Source organism: Panthera leo, chromosome D3, assembly GCF_018350215.1.
Source record: "Panthera leo isolate Ple1 chromosome D3, P.leo_Ple1_pat1.1, whole genome shotgun sequence".
Lineage (NCBI taxonomy): Eukaryota > Metazoa > Chordata > Mammalia > Carnivora > Felidae > Panthera > Panthera leo.
Genome location: NC_056690.1, coordinates 24,730,572 through 24,749,762, shown reverse-complemented (window position 1 = coordinate 24,749,762; position 19,191 = coordinate 24,730,572). Strand labels below are relative to the sequence as shown.

The 19,191-nt window shown below is 43.1% G+C and overlaps 1 protein-coding gene across 2 annotated transcripts in view; it reads right to left on the bottom strand.

Annotated features, from left to right (window-relative positions):
- PITPNB (phosphatidylinositol transfer protein beta) overlaps nt 1–19,191 on the bottom strand; it is a 63,910-nt gene that overhangs the window by 30,963 nt on the left and 13,756 nt on the right. For both annotated transcript variants that reach the window (XM_042911643.1, XM_042911642.1), the window contains exons 4-7: nt 13,888–13,979; nt 13,237–13,244; nt 12,656–12,730; nt 10,973–11,056 (exon numbers count right to left, since the gene is read on the bottom strand). In XM_042911643.1, the coding sequence (XP_042767577.1) occupies nt 10,973–11,056; nt 12,656–12,730; nt 13,237–13,244; nt 13,888–13,979 (259 nt within the window). The remainder of the gene's footprint in view (nt 1–10,972; nt 11,057–12,655; nt 12,731–13,236; nt 13,245–13,887; nt 13,980–19,191) is intronic.

Below are 19,191 nucleotides of genomic sequence, written 5' to 3'. Positions count from 1 at the left end.
CAAAGCTGACAAATATGAACAATTTCACAAAGTTGGAGCTAATATTTAACTTTTTCTAGCCAGATTTCCTGTTTTTAAAAAAAACTTTAATCTTTTAAAGATTACATAGAAAGCATAATTTATGATTCTTCCATTTCCTTAAAATTAATGAAGTTTTTTTCTAAAGGCAGTACAGTAAAGCATATGTTGCCAAGACTATGCACTCAAATGTGTAACATCTGGGCACTGTCTCACAGAATGCCTGATCAAAGAAAAAGATAGGCCCAAATCCTTCCTAGAGCACGAGAAACAAGCATTGCTTAAGGTGTGACCAAAACTTACATGCCTAAATAAACAAACCAAGTTTCATCAGCTTTCCAAGGCTGACATTCAGGAAAAAGTATCTTTAAAAAAGAAAAAACAAAAACAAAAAAAGGGCAGTAACTAAACACAATATACACTCGTGGTTTAAAACAATTAAAAAGGGTCATTGTTCAGGGTGCCTGGGTGGCTCAGTTGGTTAAGCATCTGACTCTTGATTTTGGCTCAGGTCATGGTCTCACGGTTTGTGGCACTGAGCCCCACACTGGGCTCTGCGCTGGCAGCATGGAGCCTGCTCGGGATTCTATCTGTCCTGCTCTCTGGCCTCCCCCCTCCGCTCTCTAAAAAAATAAACTTAGAAGTGTCAGAATGTCACACACTCAAGGGAACGGTGCATTCAAAGTAAAACGAGCTAAATGCATGGAAAAGCAAGTCTTAAATATTCATTTTTCAAAGGCAAACGGGATTCAGAAAATCAGGTACTGCTTAGCACATTTCTACTCTCAACTAAAATGCCTACCAAAACATACCAAACAAATGGATCATAAACAAAGAACAAATGGCCAACGCCAGAGAGAACAAGCAAAAAGCCCAAACTTGTTTCTTTGAACATCACAATCCTTAAAGGGCTTACCATGGAATTTCCACAAACGGCTTAAGGGAGCAGTTTAGAAGAGCCCAACAATTCCATTATCATCTTTTGGTGTACAACTAAAATGGGCCAGAACTCTTCTTTTAGTAAAGTACAAAACCCCAAACCTCTAGGCTCTAGTCAGCCTTCGAACTCGGACTTTGGCTACAGCCTGGAGCCCAGCACTGGTCTGTATCAGTTGTGGGGGTGTGGGTGGGGGTGGGGAGGGGGGAGGGGGGCGTCCTTTGGCACAGGGGCACTTCGCGCCACCACACTCACTACACAAGCAACCAACTCCAAGTCACTTAGGAACACTTTAATGTGTTTGCACATTAAGAATCTTGCACTCCCTTCAGACAGATACAATTTCTCTTTATCTGGAAAAATATTTACCATACCAACACAGAGCAAACAGTGAGTTCCAAAAGATGTTAGCTAAGTGCACATAAGAGAAAACGTATGGTGCTCTCTGTAAGCGCCCACACCAAAAGACATCTTAGGGGCTCCAATCCTTTTCTGTTCTCTTGCACAGATGCAAATTTCCAAATATCCCAGCATCTAGCAGTTGCGGGAGGAGGTGACCAAGGCCACTAATGAAACTGCTATTTTGGGGAACCAGGGGAGATGGAAAGAACAGGTGGCTGATTGTTTGTTTTAAATAAATTAAGCATGCTCTTAACATATTGCAAAGGAAGGAACATCATATGGTGAGAAGATGCTCTAGAAAGACAAAAATAAGTCAGCAGCCCCACTTTTAAGTCCTGATTCCTCTTTCCGGTACTTATGTGGCTCAGGAAGTTACAGCACTTCCTTCTGGGCTCAAACTCCTTAACAGTGAAAATAAAGGCTGGGGTGAATGTTTTGGACCATGACCCTCAAAGAGTGCCCACTGTGCAATCTTCACCCTGTATCGTGTATACTTGAGCATGTCCCAAGTGTGAGCATGTACAGATATCTCCTGGAGAGCTACGTGGAGCCCAGAGTGCTACCTGGACACTGACTGGGGAGGAAGCTAAAAATGTGCATTTCTAACAAGCTGTCCCTGGACAGACCAAGCTTGAAAGGAAAGGGACTTAAGCGTTTTGGCTGGAGTCCTAGCTAAGGCACTGAGAGGCAGGCTTGGGAGTTAGTTACAAGGCTCCCCACAAGGCCTCAGAAGCCCTGAAAAGAACCTCTTCGCTTCCAATGGTCAGAGAACTGGACCTGTGAGCAGATCCAGCCCACAACTGGGACTCCCACAAGTACAGACCTGCCCCCCTCGCCACGGTGCGGGGGGGGGGGTCTTCTCCAAAGGAAAACAAACAAGGGGGGTGAGGCCGAATGGGCTGGATTCCAGGAACTTCCAGGAAGGGTGAGCTGGACTGGCAGCCCACGCCCTCACCTGGGAGTGTCAGGGTCCCCTGGAGTGTGGAGGACCCCACTGTGACAAGGGAGTGGAGCCACGTGTTACTCCAGGTGCTAGGCTGGAAAAGCTGCCGGGGAGAAGGGTTCTACTGCCAAGAGGTGGCCCAGAGGGCAGTCCAGACTTGAGCAGTGTGTGGGGACCCAAGGCCCAGAGCTCGGGATGTCCAGCTCGGTCGGGCAGGCGTCAGGGCTGCAGAGCAGCTGCAAGTCACGCCCTCCCCACCGCCCCCCAGGGGGGCATTTGCAAATGACAGGGACTGGGAGAAAAGGCGGAGAGTTGGGGTAAATCCGACAGGGCAATTACACTCACAGGCAGGTGGGGATGAAGGGACTGAGGGTAATGAGTAACAAGAGGCTAAAAGGCAGGTCAGAAAGAACAAAAGAAAGAAGAGGCATGAAATCTGAGCTTTAGTTTAGGAGCACAAGCCTACTGGGTCACTCACATTCAAAGGGGCTCCTTCAAGCTCTCTAGGGAAGTCCCCGAGAAGAACCCCACCAGTCAGAGCACACCCTCCACATCCTTTCTGTGACCCAGACACAACCCGGTGTGGTGAAACACCACTACAGTCACAAAACTGGGCACGTCTTGGTTTTGAAATGCCTCACCTGGGAAAAATCTTTCACCACAAGCGGATACACTCCAACATGCTGAAATAGGAGGGAAAAAAACCTCATTCCCTCTTCATATGAGCTGCATTTTAACAGGGAATAGATCTGTACTTTTATACTATGTCTTCCAAACAATGCTTTCCTACAAGTATTCGCTTATTACTGACACTTAAAAAACAGATGTTCAACTAAGTCATTTTTAGACCTGTGAGCCTTAAAATCCTGATTTAAACACTACTTCTACTTAAATCAATTCTTGGAAATAACAATAAAGTCACAGCATATACTACAGAGGAAGCATATACTACAGAGGAAGGCTGATACAGTCCTTTCTGGTTACACATAAATACCTAAAAATGTGGTTCCAATTTCTTTCTGTTTTTTAAACCGTGCTCATTTTCTTTCAAATTACTTCCAAAAACGAAGGTCTCTCTGATGTTAATCGTGTGTACACTTCGGCTTACACTTTAAAGGGTCTTCCTCTCCTGGGAAGTGACTTTTGTATACAAATCATGAAAAGCTACTTAGACAAAGTGCTGGAGATGATTAAAAGGGGCCAGATTCACATTTTACCTTAAAAAAAAAAAAAAAAAAAAAAAAAGCAGAAGCAGATGTCAACTGACTCATTTGTATATATTTTGGAAATGAGTTGAAGATATGCATGTGCATTTCATCAGGACGTTTAAAGAAATCTCAACTTTTTTTTATTGTGGTTCTGTATCAACAACAACTGTAAAAATTTAAAAAAAACATATATATATTCTGGTATCCTCCGTATGCTAGAGAAAACCTTGATTCATTACAATGTGCTCTAACTAAAACATTTTTCAATCTGACAGAAAGGTATTTGCTCATTCAGAAATGAATTTTTAGAACCGAGAGCGTATCATCTACTTCATCACCTAGGATTAGTAAAGAAGGAACGAAAGCAGCATTTTGTTCATTTAATATTTGAATGATAAAAACATCAATTCCTCCAAACTGTCTTCTCCCCCTTCTTTTTTTTAGACAACACAAAGGAAAATAATCTGCAAATTCTTTTTGATTCACCAAGCCTTTATTAAAAGTTCACTCGGTATCATGCACTGAGCATCTTGCTGGAAAGAAAGAGATGATGTCGTACCTCATCATCTCCTGGAAACACAGAGACGATGAGGTACAACAGAGACTGGGCCCCCAAAGGGTACCCAATTTACCGTGGAAAAGAGGAAGGCTTTTCAGGAGTCATGCCAAGGTTAGATCTGAAATGGAAGAGGGGCTGGGACGGTGTGGGGATGGAGGAGGGGAGGGGGCTCAGGGATGTGTTCTGCTGGAATGGCTTGCCAAGCAGAAGGCGGCTTCGTTCTTAAGGGATGGAACACCTTAATACTTCACTACAATGCCTCTTTCCCCCAAAACAGGAAACCAGTTTTGTATGGTGGCCAAAGGAAACGGGGAGGGGGGGGAGAGGAGACATTTATGCAGACATCCCAGAATCCTTAGCTTGTTTCATTAGGCAATCATGTATCTTCTAGGAAACTACAGAGAATGGTGGCTATAGTAACAGTCCTATACAGACTTTCCATAAGTAATCAACAAAAAAAAAGTGGATAAACCATATATTTAAACATATGTGTGTGTGTGTGTGTGTGTGTATATATATGCAAATTACTGTGACCTTGGGTCAAATTCTTGTTCCTAGAGTTATTGTGACAATGTCACCCTTCAATTATGTAAATATGTCAAAGGATCCACTCAAATATTTAGTTACTCTGTGGGTCTTCTCACATCCTTTCTGTGTACAGTGAGGTACAGTTCATAAGCACAACCAAAAAACAGCAAAGTCTACAACAAGAGTGATATATGAGCTGTCTGACACCAGCAACCCAGCAGAGAGTTGATCCTTAAAGTAATCAACAGTCACTCTGAATTAAACTGTCCAGGGCTGTATTTGTGTTAAATGCCCCTGCAGTGACAGAAACCCCCCACCAGGTGGAGTTAACAGTCAAGATTCACTTGCAAATTCTTGGGTTGGGTTTTGTTTTTTTTTTTTCTAAAAGCTGATTTTATTTACTTTTGAGAGAGCGTGCAGAAGCATGCATGCGTGAGTGAGGACGGGCAGAGAGAAGAGAGAGAATCCTCAGCAGGCTCCACACCAGCAGCACAGAGCCTAACATGGAGCTCAATCCCACAAACTGAGATCATGACCTGAGCAGAAATCCAGTGAAACGCTTAACCGACTGAGCCACCCAGGCACCCCCCAAATTCTTGGGTTTCCTGAACTCCCAACTATTTCACATTACTCCTGATTGGGGAGGAGACCTGGCTATTAATCCTCTCAAAATTACTAATTAACTGCTTTTATTTCTTTTAAAGCATGTTAATAGGCAGGAAAGAAATTCAGTCATTCAAGAAGTTTTTAGAAAAACTAGCTCATTCAAGAAAAACCAGAGTTCATTACCCACCAGATGAAAATCATGGATTCAGTCAGACCGAGACCAAAACCTCCAGGGGTTAAGGTGCCACAGCCTGAACTCCTGAGAGATCACCACACCCTCAAGGTCTCCCTACTAAAAATCCACATCGTCGGTCCAGTCATAGTTACTAAACTCTTGATTCTAGTGTTCACTTTAATCCTTGAAGAGCGAGGTTTAGGTACTAAAAATTGACCGATGGCATGGCAGACGTGTCCCAAGGGGACTCCCACAACGAGTCACACTCCTGTACAAGCTCCTCCCCCGAGCACTGGTGGAACCCACGACACGCTTCTCACCAGCAGGCTACGTATGTGCGGCACAGGGCTGGCACTCCTTTGATGAGGTTGCCTTCCCTGGCCACCAAATTTGTGAGGCGTCGTGCAGCAACAGAAAACCGATACGCTAAGCAAGAAGAAGACGTCCCCCAACAGTTCGCTGCACACACGTCCGACAGACCTCGACTCTTCCACCCCGTTCCCCAGCCATCTGGCTCCCTCACCAGCGTTCATGAAGGAATCACTACCGCCTTTCACTTTCTTCCCGACTGTCTCATACATGAGCAAGTACATGCATACAGATCTATTTTTCTCCCTTTTATGCTCTTACAAATGGAAGCATCCTATATGTACTCTTTTTTATCTTTCTCCCACATTACCTTGTGAAGGATTCCTGATCAGTACAAATAGAGCTCACTCCCTCTTAATGATCAAACTGAACTCCACTATACAGGTGACCCATAAGGTGCTTAGTCCCTGTTGATGGAGAAACATTTAGACGTCAGACTGTTTCCAGTCATGTTTATACCTTTGTCACTTCATACTGAGTAGGATCAATTCCTAGAAATGGAATTCTGCTGTACATCTGTAATTCTGCAAAACAGGTTGTGCCGATTTACACACCCAGGGGCAATGTAAGTGGGTGCCTGTTTCTTCTCCCTCCTTGCCAACCCAGGTGTCAAGTTAACATCAAACTGATTTTATAAAATGTCTTGACTCACAAAGGTTAGTTTCCTCATCATTCTCAAGCTCATCGGGTTCACTCAACAAATGCTGATGAAGTCCTCACTCTGAAAAGGGGATGAGTTTGAGAACATGGAGACCAAGATACATCAATGAAACGAGTAAGAGCAGAAGGGTAGAGGATTCCAACATGAATGAAATCCCCTGGAAGAAATGCTGTCTGACCCTCAGGACACACAGGCCTCAGACAGAGAGGAAGGAGTACCGGAAGGCAGGACAGAACAAATAGCAGGGAAACGAAGCCAGCAGCTTGACGAGTGACAAAGCAGGGCCTTAGCTCTGAAATGGAAGACTGGAAAATCGGTGGAAAGAACTCTGGATTGAGAGTCAGAATTTCCATTGCTGGCACTGGCTAAACGATCTTGGGAAAAGACTCGTTTACCTGGGCTTCAGTTTCCTGACTTGTAAAACAGGGTGGTTAGCCCCGAAGTCAAACTTTCTGTGGCTGCAGAACTGTGTGTTCAAAGTCCATTTTATGGTGAAGACTAATGTCAGACAGGCAGGACTATGCTGGGAGAGGGGGACAGAGGGAACTCCTCAGCCCCATGTTCTAGTCACTCCATCCTGACAGCCGGAGAAACTGGTGAGCTCCAAGAAATTCTTGGGATTACACAAAACACGGTCTGAAAGCAATGAGGCCGAGGTAGCTCAGGTCCCCTTCGACTCTAAAAACTATTCCAACTTTCCCCTCAGTGTCGGATAACGCACCTGCACCTCCACTTGCCTACAATGCCTTCATTCACTGACTACCTAACATAGCTCAGGCACTGTTCAAGGAGCTGGGAAGACAACAGTTAGGAGTAAAAAAGACGCTTCCCTCCACGGTGCAATCTCTACTTAGGGAGAAGAGAAAAACAAACTTACAATGTCAGAGTAATGAGGGTAAGAGAGAAAAATGTAACGAGGGTGGGAGTAGACTATTCCACCCATCAAATCGTACTTTTCCTCATGTTACGCCTCCTCCATTCGGTCTTCCCAGATTTTCGTCCTCACACTCTGTTCTTCTCTCTGAAATCCCGCAGCACTTTGGACCATGCATAAGGCTCTGCCGTTTGTTCACCGTTTCACTGCACTGGGCTGGTCTCAGTCAGATTGCAAGCCTCTGGGAGGTTCTGTACCACCCTGGACAGCTACTGCAGGGCTAGTCCAGCAGCACAGAGCAGGCACTCAGTACCTGTGGACTGCTAAGACAACGCTGTCATTTGAGAACTGCAAATGTGTACTTTTCCCAACACCATGGACCAGAATTTTCAAGGAACATGAAAGAGCAGAATCAAATGAACCAATCAAAACAGAAAACCAAAGTGGATCTGGTTAAGAAGTAAAGATGGCCAGGTGGTCCAGATGTTTGCATGAGACGCTAATCCTAAGACAAACATTAACTATTCATGGCCAAATAGATGGGGTGGAAGCTGAAGGGAGGGTGTGAGGGTGAATGTCTGTGCCTGAAGTGTGGAAAGAAGAAGATGAGTGGAAGAAAAGGGCAGACCCAGAGCCCCTGCCCCACTACGTCTCTTCCCTACCTCCTTGCTGGGATGGGCACCGGCCCCACAATTCACCCCCCACCCACCAGGGCTTCACACACCCCTGGGTTTACAACTGCTCAGAGTATCCTCACCTCCCAGCACAGAGTTCCGTTCTCCCCTTTCACAGCGGTAAATGTGTATGTCAGGGTTCCTTTTGGACGTCCAAAGGTCTGAGCATCCCTACATGGTATCAGCTGTATTTTTAGTATTCACAACTGACAAAACACATAAACAACTACTGTGACACAATGTCCACAGCAGCACTAGTTACAAGAGCCACAAGGTGGAAACAACCCAATGTCCATGCACAGATGAGCACATAAACAGACTGGACTGTTATCAGCCATAAAAAGAAATGAAGTGATGGCACATCCTACAACGAGGATGAAAACACGCCGAAGTAACAGAAGCCAGACACAGAAGGTCATGTACTGTTATGAAGTCCACTTCTATGAATTATCCAGCAGAGGTAAATCCATGAAAACAGAAAACAGATTAGTGGTAGCCAACGGCTGGGGAGAAGGCAGAGAAGGGAGTGACAGTCAATAGGTGCAGGGCGTCCTTTCGGAGTCATGAAGACGTTCTGAAACTGGGTGATGGCGATGGTGAGAATATACTTGTACAAAATGCCACTGAACTGTCCATTTTAAAGTGGTTAAAATGGTAAATGTTATGTGTGCTTCAACTCAAAAGTACTGTGAATTCAGTAAACTTTAAAATAAATTTCTATCTCACTAATCTCTAAAATGTAACTTGGAAAACAGGAGCTACGAACACTGAGTAATAAAACCACATATACATATTTATTTACTCCCCAACAATGCTTGGTTTGAACACAGGTCTCAGAACTCCTGCACAACTGTAGACAATAATGGCGAACATTTATTAAACTAGGTGGTGCTCTAAGTGCTCACATTTAACGCTGTGAGATAATTAGGCAGAGAGAGAGAGTAAGCAACCCATCCGAGACTGAATAGCCAGCAGGTGGCAGAACCTCAAAATTTGAATCTGAAGCCAATCTAGTTTCAGAATGTATGTTTTTAGACACAGCTCCATGGACTCACGATACAGACTCTTCTCATTTGGGCCCAATCCAGCTCTTTCCCTACGGATCCATCCCAAACAACATTCCACACAGGGAAGCACCCGCTCAGCCTTAGCGTAGCAGCTATCTCAAGTGCTGTTGTCATGTGTCCTCGGGGCCAACAGTGCCTTTTCTCTCCTCGCTGAAGGCTAGCCTGGGGTCGAAGGCATGAGACCAAGGGCCTCCAGGGTTCTTGCACAATCAGCCTTCACTGCTCTTCCCACTTGCATTCATGCCTGCAAACACTGAGCACCCATTTTAGCCTGAGAACAAGAACAAAGAACCGCTCTTATGACGCCAGCAAGACCAAAGGTGTCTTGTATTCTGCAGGAGAACAACCTGGAATGCAAACCCATGAACCACAAGATCCGATCATTTTGTCTGGCCAGCACAACTGTTCCAAACACCAACAACACCAACTGAATGCCTTCCCTGGGGCACCCGTACGGCTGCTCGGCATGATCTGGTGATCTGTCGGTGCAGGCATGTAGGTCAGCCTGCCCCCGCCCACTAACTGACTCACGCACTGCTCACTCCCAACACTGTCCTCCTACCACCATTCTTTCACACTCAGTGAATCGTGGCTGCGAAAGACACAGAGGTAAAAAAAGGCAAAACAGACACTTGAATATTGTTTTTAAAACAGAAAATACATTCACTTCTGAGGATTTAAAAAAAAAAAATCCTATATAACTTCAAAGGTGGAATTCTCCTTAGAACTGAAAATAACTTCAAATCATAGCACAACTAAAATTTAAGAAGTTCTATGACAAGGGTCCCTCATGAGTGCTTACATTTCTATTAAGGGAGGATATCCTAACAAAACAGGATCCAGTCTAGCAGGTCACTGATGGCAGTCTCGACCCCAGTGATTGCAGAGAAAAGGTGGGAGACCTCTGTTTTAGAAGGGTTACTTTTAAGTTGCAACAGCAAAACCAGACATTTAGTGTTGGGGTTTGTTTGTTTGTTTGTTAAGCTTATTTATTTTGATAGAGCATGAGCAGGGAAGCGCAGAGGGAGAGGCAGAGGGAGAGAATCCCAAGCAGGCTCCACGCTGTCAGCACGGAGCCCGACGCAGGGCTCAATGCCACCAACAGTGAGATCACGACCTGAGCCGAAACCAAGAGTCAGACACTTAACCGACTGAGCCACCCAGGCACTTGTTGAGGTTATTTCTGTTCAACTTACAACACTGCTCAGGTTCAGACAATAAGCACTGAAAATGAAACGTAAAGGCCATGAAATAAAAATCTAACTGAATACACTGGGCTTTTCTGTGACAGAAAGAAGGGATGCCTGCCACTCTTGTTTCAAAGCTTCTGCTTTCTGGACTAGCAGGAAAAGGGACACTGGTTATCTTAACGTATAAAAAGTCCACAACGTGCCCTGCAAAACCAAGCAGCACCCACCACACTCCAAGATAAGAACTGAGTTAATTTTCACAAGCTGCAGCAGAGTAATACAAGGGTCTTACTTTGGGAGAATGCAGGTCTTCACCTTTGGGGGCGGGGGGTGTTTTTATTAAGTCAAAAGCCTGAAGTACAAATATTTACATCTAGTAAAAATCAAGATTAGGAAGCTGTACAACTGTTAAGCTTTCTTAACCACTCTTTAAAAGTATAAGGGACCCGCATTATTTATAGAAGTTCAAGGGAGAATTCTTTTGTAAAATAATGTTAGTCCCTTTCCCCCCCAATGAAAACAAACCTCTATATATCTCAGGTATACCAGCATTTCTCAAAGGGATCATTTGTGTAAAGGTGAAATCCACACAAAAGACAACCTTCTCTCCTACTCGCTGGTCTCTTTGTTGTACGGACCGACACCTGACCTCCAGACTCATTTCAGTGTAGAAATGCAGGCCGTAAAAGAAAGAGTGAAGATCATTTTTAGCTTTAAGAGGCAGCAGGTTAAAATGTCACGGAGGACTATGCAGTACTTACTGCTGGTTCAACTTGACTTCGATCTGCAATATCTATGTGAACAATTTCAACAGTTTTCCACGTGTTCGGATCTAAACCGTGTACCTAAAAATGACAAAGATAAATGAAACAACAAACTGTAGACTATTCTTACCAGACAAAACTACTACAGTTATGTATATAATCTTTATCTGAGCCTTTTGGAGCACATTATGAAGAATAAAAGAAACCCAAATTCCTACCTCACTAAATTAGTTGTCTGAAGTCTTAAGGGATCTACAAATCTTTTCCCCCCTGTAGCCCTAAAAAATAAGTGTGGGGAAGGGGGAGGTGTGAGGATGCTGCCGATTAACAGAAACCCATCACCATTACTTCCTGGTAGTCCTTAGACATGAGCCATATAACCAAATGTACCGAACCTATGTTTAGCCCAACGATACACAACAATGTTCTTGCAAGCCTTGAGTCCTAGACAAACATAAGGTGACATATTAGACTGCAAGAAGCTGCACTGTGTGGTTTAAAACCTATCCTGAATCTGATTATCCTAAAGCTTTCCAGTTTCAGTAGGATCATCAATTCCTCCATTCCTTGTGTTGATTAATCATTTATTTCTGAAACTCCCTCTATGAACCAATTAAGAACGGTTTAAAAACTGCCACAGATACGCCCATTTGAGAGCTGGAAAAGGTACATGAACTCATACACTGCAGCATACCAAATCTTCTCATTTAGACTCGAAATTTTAGAATCACTATGAAAAAAACAACAGGAAATGTCAAATGATCTTCAGGAAGAAGAACTCAAATCAAATACAAGTCATAATTCAAAAGTTCTATTAATTGGCACCAATCACATAAAAGCAGAATCTACCATAACATGAACTTTCTCTCCTATAACAGCGCAGCACAAGGCTGGACAGTAGTTCTCAAACTGGAGCGTGCACCACAACACAGAGGATGCTGGACCCCCCCAACTGGGGATTTTAGTTCAATAGGTATGGGATGGAGGCTGAGAAGGTGCACTTCTAACAAGCTCCCAGATGCTGCTCCTGGTCCAGAGGCCACACTTTGGACAGCCACTGGGCCGAGGGCATCAATCTATACCAGACGCCTCCCCAAATTCTTTGACAAGCCTCATCAAAAGTTAATGATTACATTGAGTCCTAAATAATGATTTTCTTGAAATTTATTTTAGGGATCAATGTGCACCAACTTGTAAAAACCAGAAGCTTGTCAACATTTTTATAAAATATTGAAAGCTGCTCTTCCCTCTCGCCTTTTGGCCATTTCTCTGACATCAACCCAGCCCCAGCCAAGTGGAGCAGAGGTGAAAATTAAAGCAGTCAAGTTTGCTTTGTAGAGTAGCTCTGGCAAACACAGAGATGAAAAGGTGAAAAAAACCTGAAATTAATGGCTAAAATCGGTTTGGGGATGATCTGTGAATTTTATCTCTGCTCTCCCTGACCCAGATAAAAAACGGCAACCTCACCAGTCCACTCTCGCACCAAAGCAAGGGGGCTGACAGGGAAAGCCCGTCTGTTGCTGGCTGCTTGCCTGCCTCACCGCAATCGAACGCACCCTGGTAGGTCCAGGTAGGTCTAAGGTAGATCACCCTGGTGACAAATGGTCTGTCCATGACAAAATGAACTACGGTATTCCCATTTCCAGGCTTCTGCACTGAAAGCCCAGAGTTAAAACTTACATTTTCTAATGTTCCCAAGTCTGGTTTGTGCCATGTTTCAATTTTAATGAAGAAATCATCTTTCATATATTCATTCTGTAGAAAACACAACAGCAAAATAACAGTGATCTTTCACCGGTTCTTTGGGGCTTTTGTCTGCGGGAGCCTTCCCCAGCGTAAGCATCTGCGCTTTGACTCTCTAAGACTGATCCTCAAGTGACAAAGAATCACTAGCTACCTATTTTTATAGACTCACCAGGCAAACCAAATGCTGCATGCTTTTAAATAATTTAAACAACTCTACTTGTCATGCAGCATACGGGGCTAATATTAAAGAAGCTGAGAGGTTTGGTGAGCAAATACGGCATTCGAAGGAAGTAGCAGAAGCAAAATAAAGTCAACAGGGAGAGTTTGAGACAAGGCTGGAAAAAAACCCCATTAACTGGGAACATGCGGGAGAGTGTGGGCTGGTGGAAAGAGCACAGAGGAGCCATGCAGCGTTGGACACTTTTAATTTAAAAAGTAAGCAATGACTGAAAATAAACTATGTAAAGCAAAATTTAAAGATGCAGAGTATGTGACACGAAAATAGTTTTACTCACCGTTACAACTGAGTCATAATGGGCAGGTAGGCAATAAAAGGGGAAAAATTTCAGAATATTAATCAAAGTCAAAACAATCTGTCATATTACTTAATACCACGCAGATTAAACTACCTGAAAACACAGAACAATTAGTAGTTCATGTCTGCAAAGTTTCTACACGAGTGACACTACAGGATACCTTAGGTTATGAAATTAATAACGTAATTTTAAAACAATGGTAAAAGGAATGAGGTCACAAAAGCAATACATCACTTTAAGGCTAATTTAGCAAACAACAGGAAACTGTTTCAGAAGTCTGCCATATTCCTCCCCTAGTATGTGGCAAGATGAGTACAATACTATTGAAACTACACCGAAAGACGTTTTTGAGTGCGGATGACCTTTAAGGTCTCACCCCTGGAGCCAGTGCCATCAGCAAGGACCTCCAGGTGGCTGTCAGCAGGGAATGAATCAATGCCCCTCACAAAGGTCTCAGGAGAGGAACCCAGTGCAATCTCTCCTCTGCCACAGCACCTGCCATGACTCCCCAAGAACCCCACAGAGGGCTTTCTCAGGTGTCACCCTTCTCACAGGTCTCGATACTGGGAGTCCCTCTCCCCCTCATCAGTGGGGCGGAGGGGTAAAACGGCTGCCATGGACCAGGCTTACTTGTTCTACAGTAGGGGTATGCGTTCCAGGCTTTCTCGTGAAATACCAAGGAGCCCTCTGGAGCAATCATCCTCACGAACGCAGGAACTTTGCTGTGAGGAGAGAAATAGTGAATGTATTTTCAGTACTACCATTCCTTCCTTGTTGGCATCCACAGGGCTAGTTCAAGGAGTACCATCGTCAACAGTGATTACGTTCTGAGTTTCATAATCCACGTTCAAGACTGTTATCAACAGTTTTATTTTCAATCCCAAAGTAACTAAGTGGAAAATTAATGTAAAAACAACAAAATGATTAGGAACATTTAACCGTACGCAGGATTTAAGGGGGGAGAAAAGAAACAAGTTTGTGTTGGGCTTCTGCTCTACTCCCTGATATGAAATCCAAAAGTTAACTGAGGCTATTCAACCTGTAGATAATACAGCACAGAAGTTCTCTTACGTGGTTTAGATAGACCACACTCACTGTGGAACACAAAACAGCCCCCAGAATATTGGAGTGTCTCTGAATGAAAGCTTTCAAGTACATTGTACAGAATAAACCTAAAGAAAAATGACGATGTGAAGGACCCATGTAGAAATGTGATAGTAAAACATGTCAAGTACAGGGGCTCTTAGATGGCTCAGTCAGGTAGGCGTCCAACTTCAGTTCAGGTCATGATCTCACAGTTGGTGGGTCTGAGCCTCGCACTGGGCTCGCTGCTGTCAGTGCAGTCTGCTTCTGACCTCTGCCCCTCCCCTGCTCATACCCTCCCTCTCCCAAAAACAAAATGAAAAACATCTAAAGCATATCAAATAAAAATTTTATATGTCTGGAAGATGAATGTTATTTGCTGCCTCAAGTATAGCTGGAGGAAGGTTAAGTACGTAACACAGGAGTTTGTGCCAATTCATAGGACAGTCAGCAAAGATCCCAACAGTAAGTGGGCAAAAGACACGCAGGGACACATTACAAATAAAAAACACAACTGGCTAACCAACAAATGGGAAAATCAGTCTTTCCAGTCCAAATGACCACTTTTTTTATTTTTTATTTTATTTATTTTGAGAGATAGGGGGTGGGGAGAGCACAAGCAGGGGAGGGGCAGAAAGAGAGGGAGAGAGAGAATCCCAAGCAGGCTCTGCACTGTCAGCATAGAGCCTGATGCGGGGCTTGAACTCACAAACCATGAGATCATGACCTGAGCTGAAATCAAGAGTCCAGACACTTAACCAAGACTGAGCCATGCAGACACCCTTGAAATGACCACTCTTAATGGCTCAAGCCTACTGTAAAGAAGGCAGTTTTATGGGCACAGGCTTTTTATCCAGACCGGATTCAAATCCCAACATCACCACTTAGAAGCCGTGGGACACTGGACACATTACTTGGCTCTCTGAACTTGCTCATGAGTTGAACAGAGTCCCTATTACCTAACTCTGCAGGGTTATTGGGAGGATCCAATCAGATAACACCTGTAATGTGTTCAGCACACTGCATAGTACAGTGAGAGCCCAATTAACGGGACGTACTGCTTTTTAATTATCAGTTGACCTGGAGCTGAGTACTTTCAACGTGCCTTTCTTCTCTTATATCCAATAGCGCTGTGAGGTACACGTTAATTTATTATTTCATATAACCGGCATTTAAGTGGCTAATTGCAGGTCAAAACTATATCCTCCAACTTGAAGTCCCATACACTCTCTTCTGTATCCAAGTTGCTTCTCTGAGAACTTTCAAACACAACTTGGTTTCCTAAAGTAAGAGAAAGAACAAACTAGGGAAACTTGGGCCCCAGAGAGGACTTCTGTCTCCTAAGAATCAGCAGTTGACCAGAGGACCGCCCCCCCCACACACACACCTGTTGAATTTTGGAAGCTAAGCAAGGTAAATGAAAGGAACCCCACCAGCCAGAGAGCCATGCAGTGACAGAAGAGGCGGACAGCCCTTCCACTGTCTCCTCAGTACATAAGAATGTGCATATGTCTTGGAGCTTCCCCTCCTGTGGCCCATTAAACCACCGGAAAAGAAAAGCTGAAGCACCATTACATACAACATTAGAGCAAGATTCCAAAGGCATAAAGAGATTTACCTGTGCCTTTACATCCCGAAAACATAGTAATAAAGAGGAACTAATTCTTTGAGCACTCATTCTTTCCAAATCTTGGGAAGATTCATGTAAAGGGGCATGGCGTCATAAAAATAAAGCTAAGAAACCGAAAATACTTTCACCTTAAAAGTCAACGAGTCCATATTACTTCTTTCATTGCTGAAGAACTGGAACCAAAATCCCTTCAACCGTGGGAGAGGTCTATTCGGGGTATAATGTAACACGTATGGGTGATTTTCTACACACAGCTACCAGATTACCTATCCATCTGAGAGTATGACAAAAAGATCTATCACGGATTCATTTGGTCAACTTGCTCAGAAACATATTTTAACTATCCTATTTATCCCTATAGTGCCCAAAAATCTAAAAACTTGAAACATTCATCCACAGTTCTAAAACTTGCTGACCCAAACAGAAGAAAATCGGTAGTCACTAAAGGCCAGCAAGAACCAAATCTACAAGAAAGTTTTGACATTTCTTCATTTTCCTCCCGAATGCCTATTACCTTATTTCCAGGATACTTTTCCACGATACCAATTCTAACAACAGATTTTGTTCCGACTTGGTTAAGAATGACCAAACCTTTGAGCCAGTTGTTTCAAACTGGCTGGCTTTTTACATTTAATACTAACAAACATCTTTCCTCAGTGAATCGAACTTATGGACTAAACAGAGAAAACACATAAACAGGGTAAGTAAATTTCAATTCTGCTTTAAGGGAGAAAAATCTTCACTGGTGGCAACTTTAAAATTTTCCTAACAAGGTGGTTCAAGCGTACCATTTATATGTAATTGGCTTTTCTACCTCACTTATCAACCTACCTACCAAGTAATTTGTTTTGGAAGCTCAGGGTCTCACAAAAGGGACATATATTTACTGAATTACCAAGATGCAGGTAGGCCTTAAACAAATTAACAAGGACATTCCTCCTCTTGTTTTCCCAACTATCATGAAATGTACTCTTGTGATAAACCAACATTCATGACAGTGCTTAACTCAAGATAGACACCTCTAGATTCAGCTGTTTAAGAGTCAGGAATAGAGGTGCCTGGGTAGCTCAGTCAGTTGAGCATCTGACTTCGGCTCAGGTCACAATCTCAAGGCTCGTGGGTTTGAGCTCCACATCAGGCTTTGTGCTGACAGCGCAGAGCCTACTTCAGATTCCCTGCCTCCCTCTCTCTCTGCCCCTCCTGCACGTGCACACACACGTTCTCTCTCTAAAATAAACATTAAAAAAAAATTAAGGCAAAAAATAATGTCCAAGAGCACAAAAGGTTGCCATACATAGCCCTTTCCCCACCCCAATTCTAAATGCACACGAAGGATATCCAACTTCAGGGAAAAATTCAACCAAAATGTGTCATCAATTGTGTTGACAACACTAAGAGACAATTGTGGAGACAACTGTGGAGACAATACTAAGATCTGACGTCACTATAAGAATGGCTGCGAACCTATTAAGTGGGTAAGACAATTCTGTCATAGTGGTATGGGAAAACAAAGGGCTTATGTGGTTTAAAAGATGTGTAATAAATGACCATAATGTATACTGAACTCCTGATCTAGGAGCATAGTTTTTTTTAAAAATCTTGTTCCTGAGATATGTAATACCTTGACAAATCATTTCAAACTGCACTTTTCCCATCAAAGTTTTATACCTACTTATAAACAAAATGAGCAAAACTGTTCATTTCTATTTTTCCATCCTACATCCTACTGTGGATAAACACCAAAATGTAGAAAAAACCTTATGAAAAAATCTGAAGACCAGATTAATCTGTCACAAATAAAATAATCTTTCATTTTATAATCAACTGAAACATACCTTAAATACATTGGGCACCTCACTCATTCATTCATTCATTCATTCATTCAAGTATTTACTGTCCATTGTATCAGGGGCTATGTAAATAACAGTACGCAAACAATTCCTACCCTGAGCTCACCTTCCAGGGAAAGAAAGGAGCAGGAAACAGAGCAGTATATAACCAAAGGCAGTGAAATACCTCTCCCGAAGTGCAGTGAAGGAACAGAGAACTGGACAAGTACATACTGGGGTAAGGGTGCTCAAGGCCTCCCTGAGGAAGTGACACTACAACGGTGATCTGAGGGTGAGGAGGGCCAGCACATGAAGAGACAGGCCCCAGAGTCCCATCAAATAGCAAAAGCCGTGGCCTGCTTGGGTCCCTCTGAGGTCTCTGGCATGGCTAGCCTACAGTATAGGAGGAGAGGGACGGACACAAAATGATGATGGTGAGGTGAGCAGAGGGCAGACAGATCACACTGAGGCCCATTTTATAGACTAAAAGCATTGGGTTTTATTCTTTGTATGATGAGAAGCTACTGAAGGCTTAAAGAAGGAGAATGACAAAACCAGATTTAAATTTTCAGAACTTAAAACTTTGTCACTTTAGTAGTCACGTTAGTAAATGAAAATTAACTGGAGTGGGCAAGAGTGGCAAAAATTAACTCAAAACGGATTAAAGATCTACACATAAGAGCTAAAGCTATAAAACTCTTATTAGAAAACGTAGATGGGAAATCTTTGGGACTTTGGGTTGGACGATGGTGTCTTAAGTATGACACCAAGTAACAACAAAAGAAAAAATAAGTAAACTGGGCTTTTTCAAAATTATCAACTTTTTATGCTTCAAAGGATACTATCAAGAAAGTGGGAAGAAAACTCACAGAATGGGGGAGAAAAAACTGCACATCATATATCTGATGGAGCTAGTTTCTATAATATATAAAGAAACTTACAACAAAATAGACAATTAGAAAACAGGTAAAATATTTTAACAGATATTTCTCCAAAGAAAATCTACAAATTACTAGTAAGCACAGAAAAGATGCTCAACATCATTAATCAGCAGAGATATGCAAATCAAGACCCTGAAACACCACCCCACACCCATTAAGATGGCTATTACCAAAACAAAACCTGAAAATAACAAATATCATCAAAGATACGGAGACAAGGGAACCTTCATTCACTGTTGGTGGGAATGTAAAATGGTGCGGTGGCTTTGGAAACAGTCTGGTAGTTTTTCAAAAAGTGAGGCGTGAACATACGACCCAACAATTTCAACTGTAGGAGAGTGCACGCATGCATGTATATACACACCCTAAAAACATATGGCTACACAGAAACTTGTACCCAAGTGTTCACAACAGCATTATTTATAAGAGCCAAAAGAATGGGTAGCAAGAG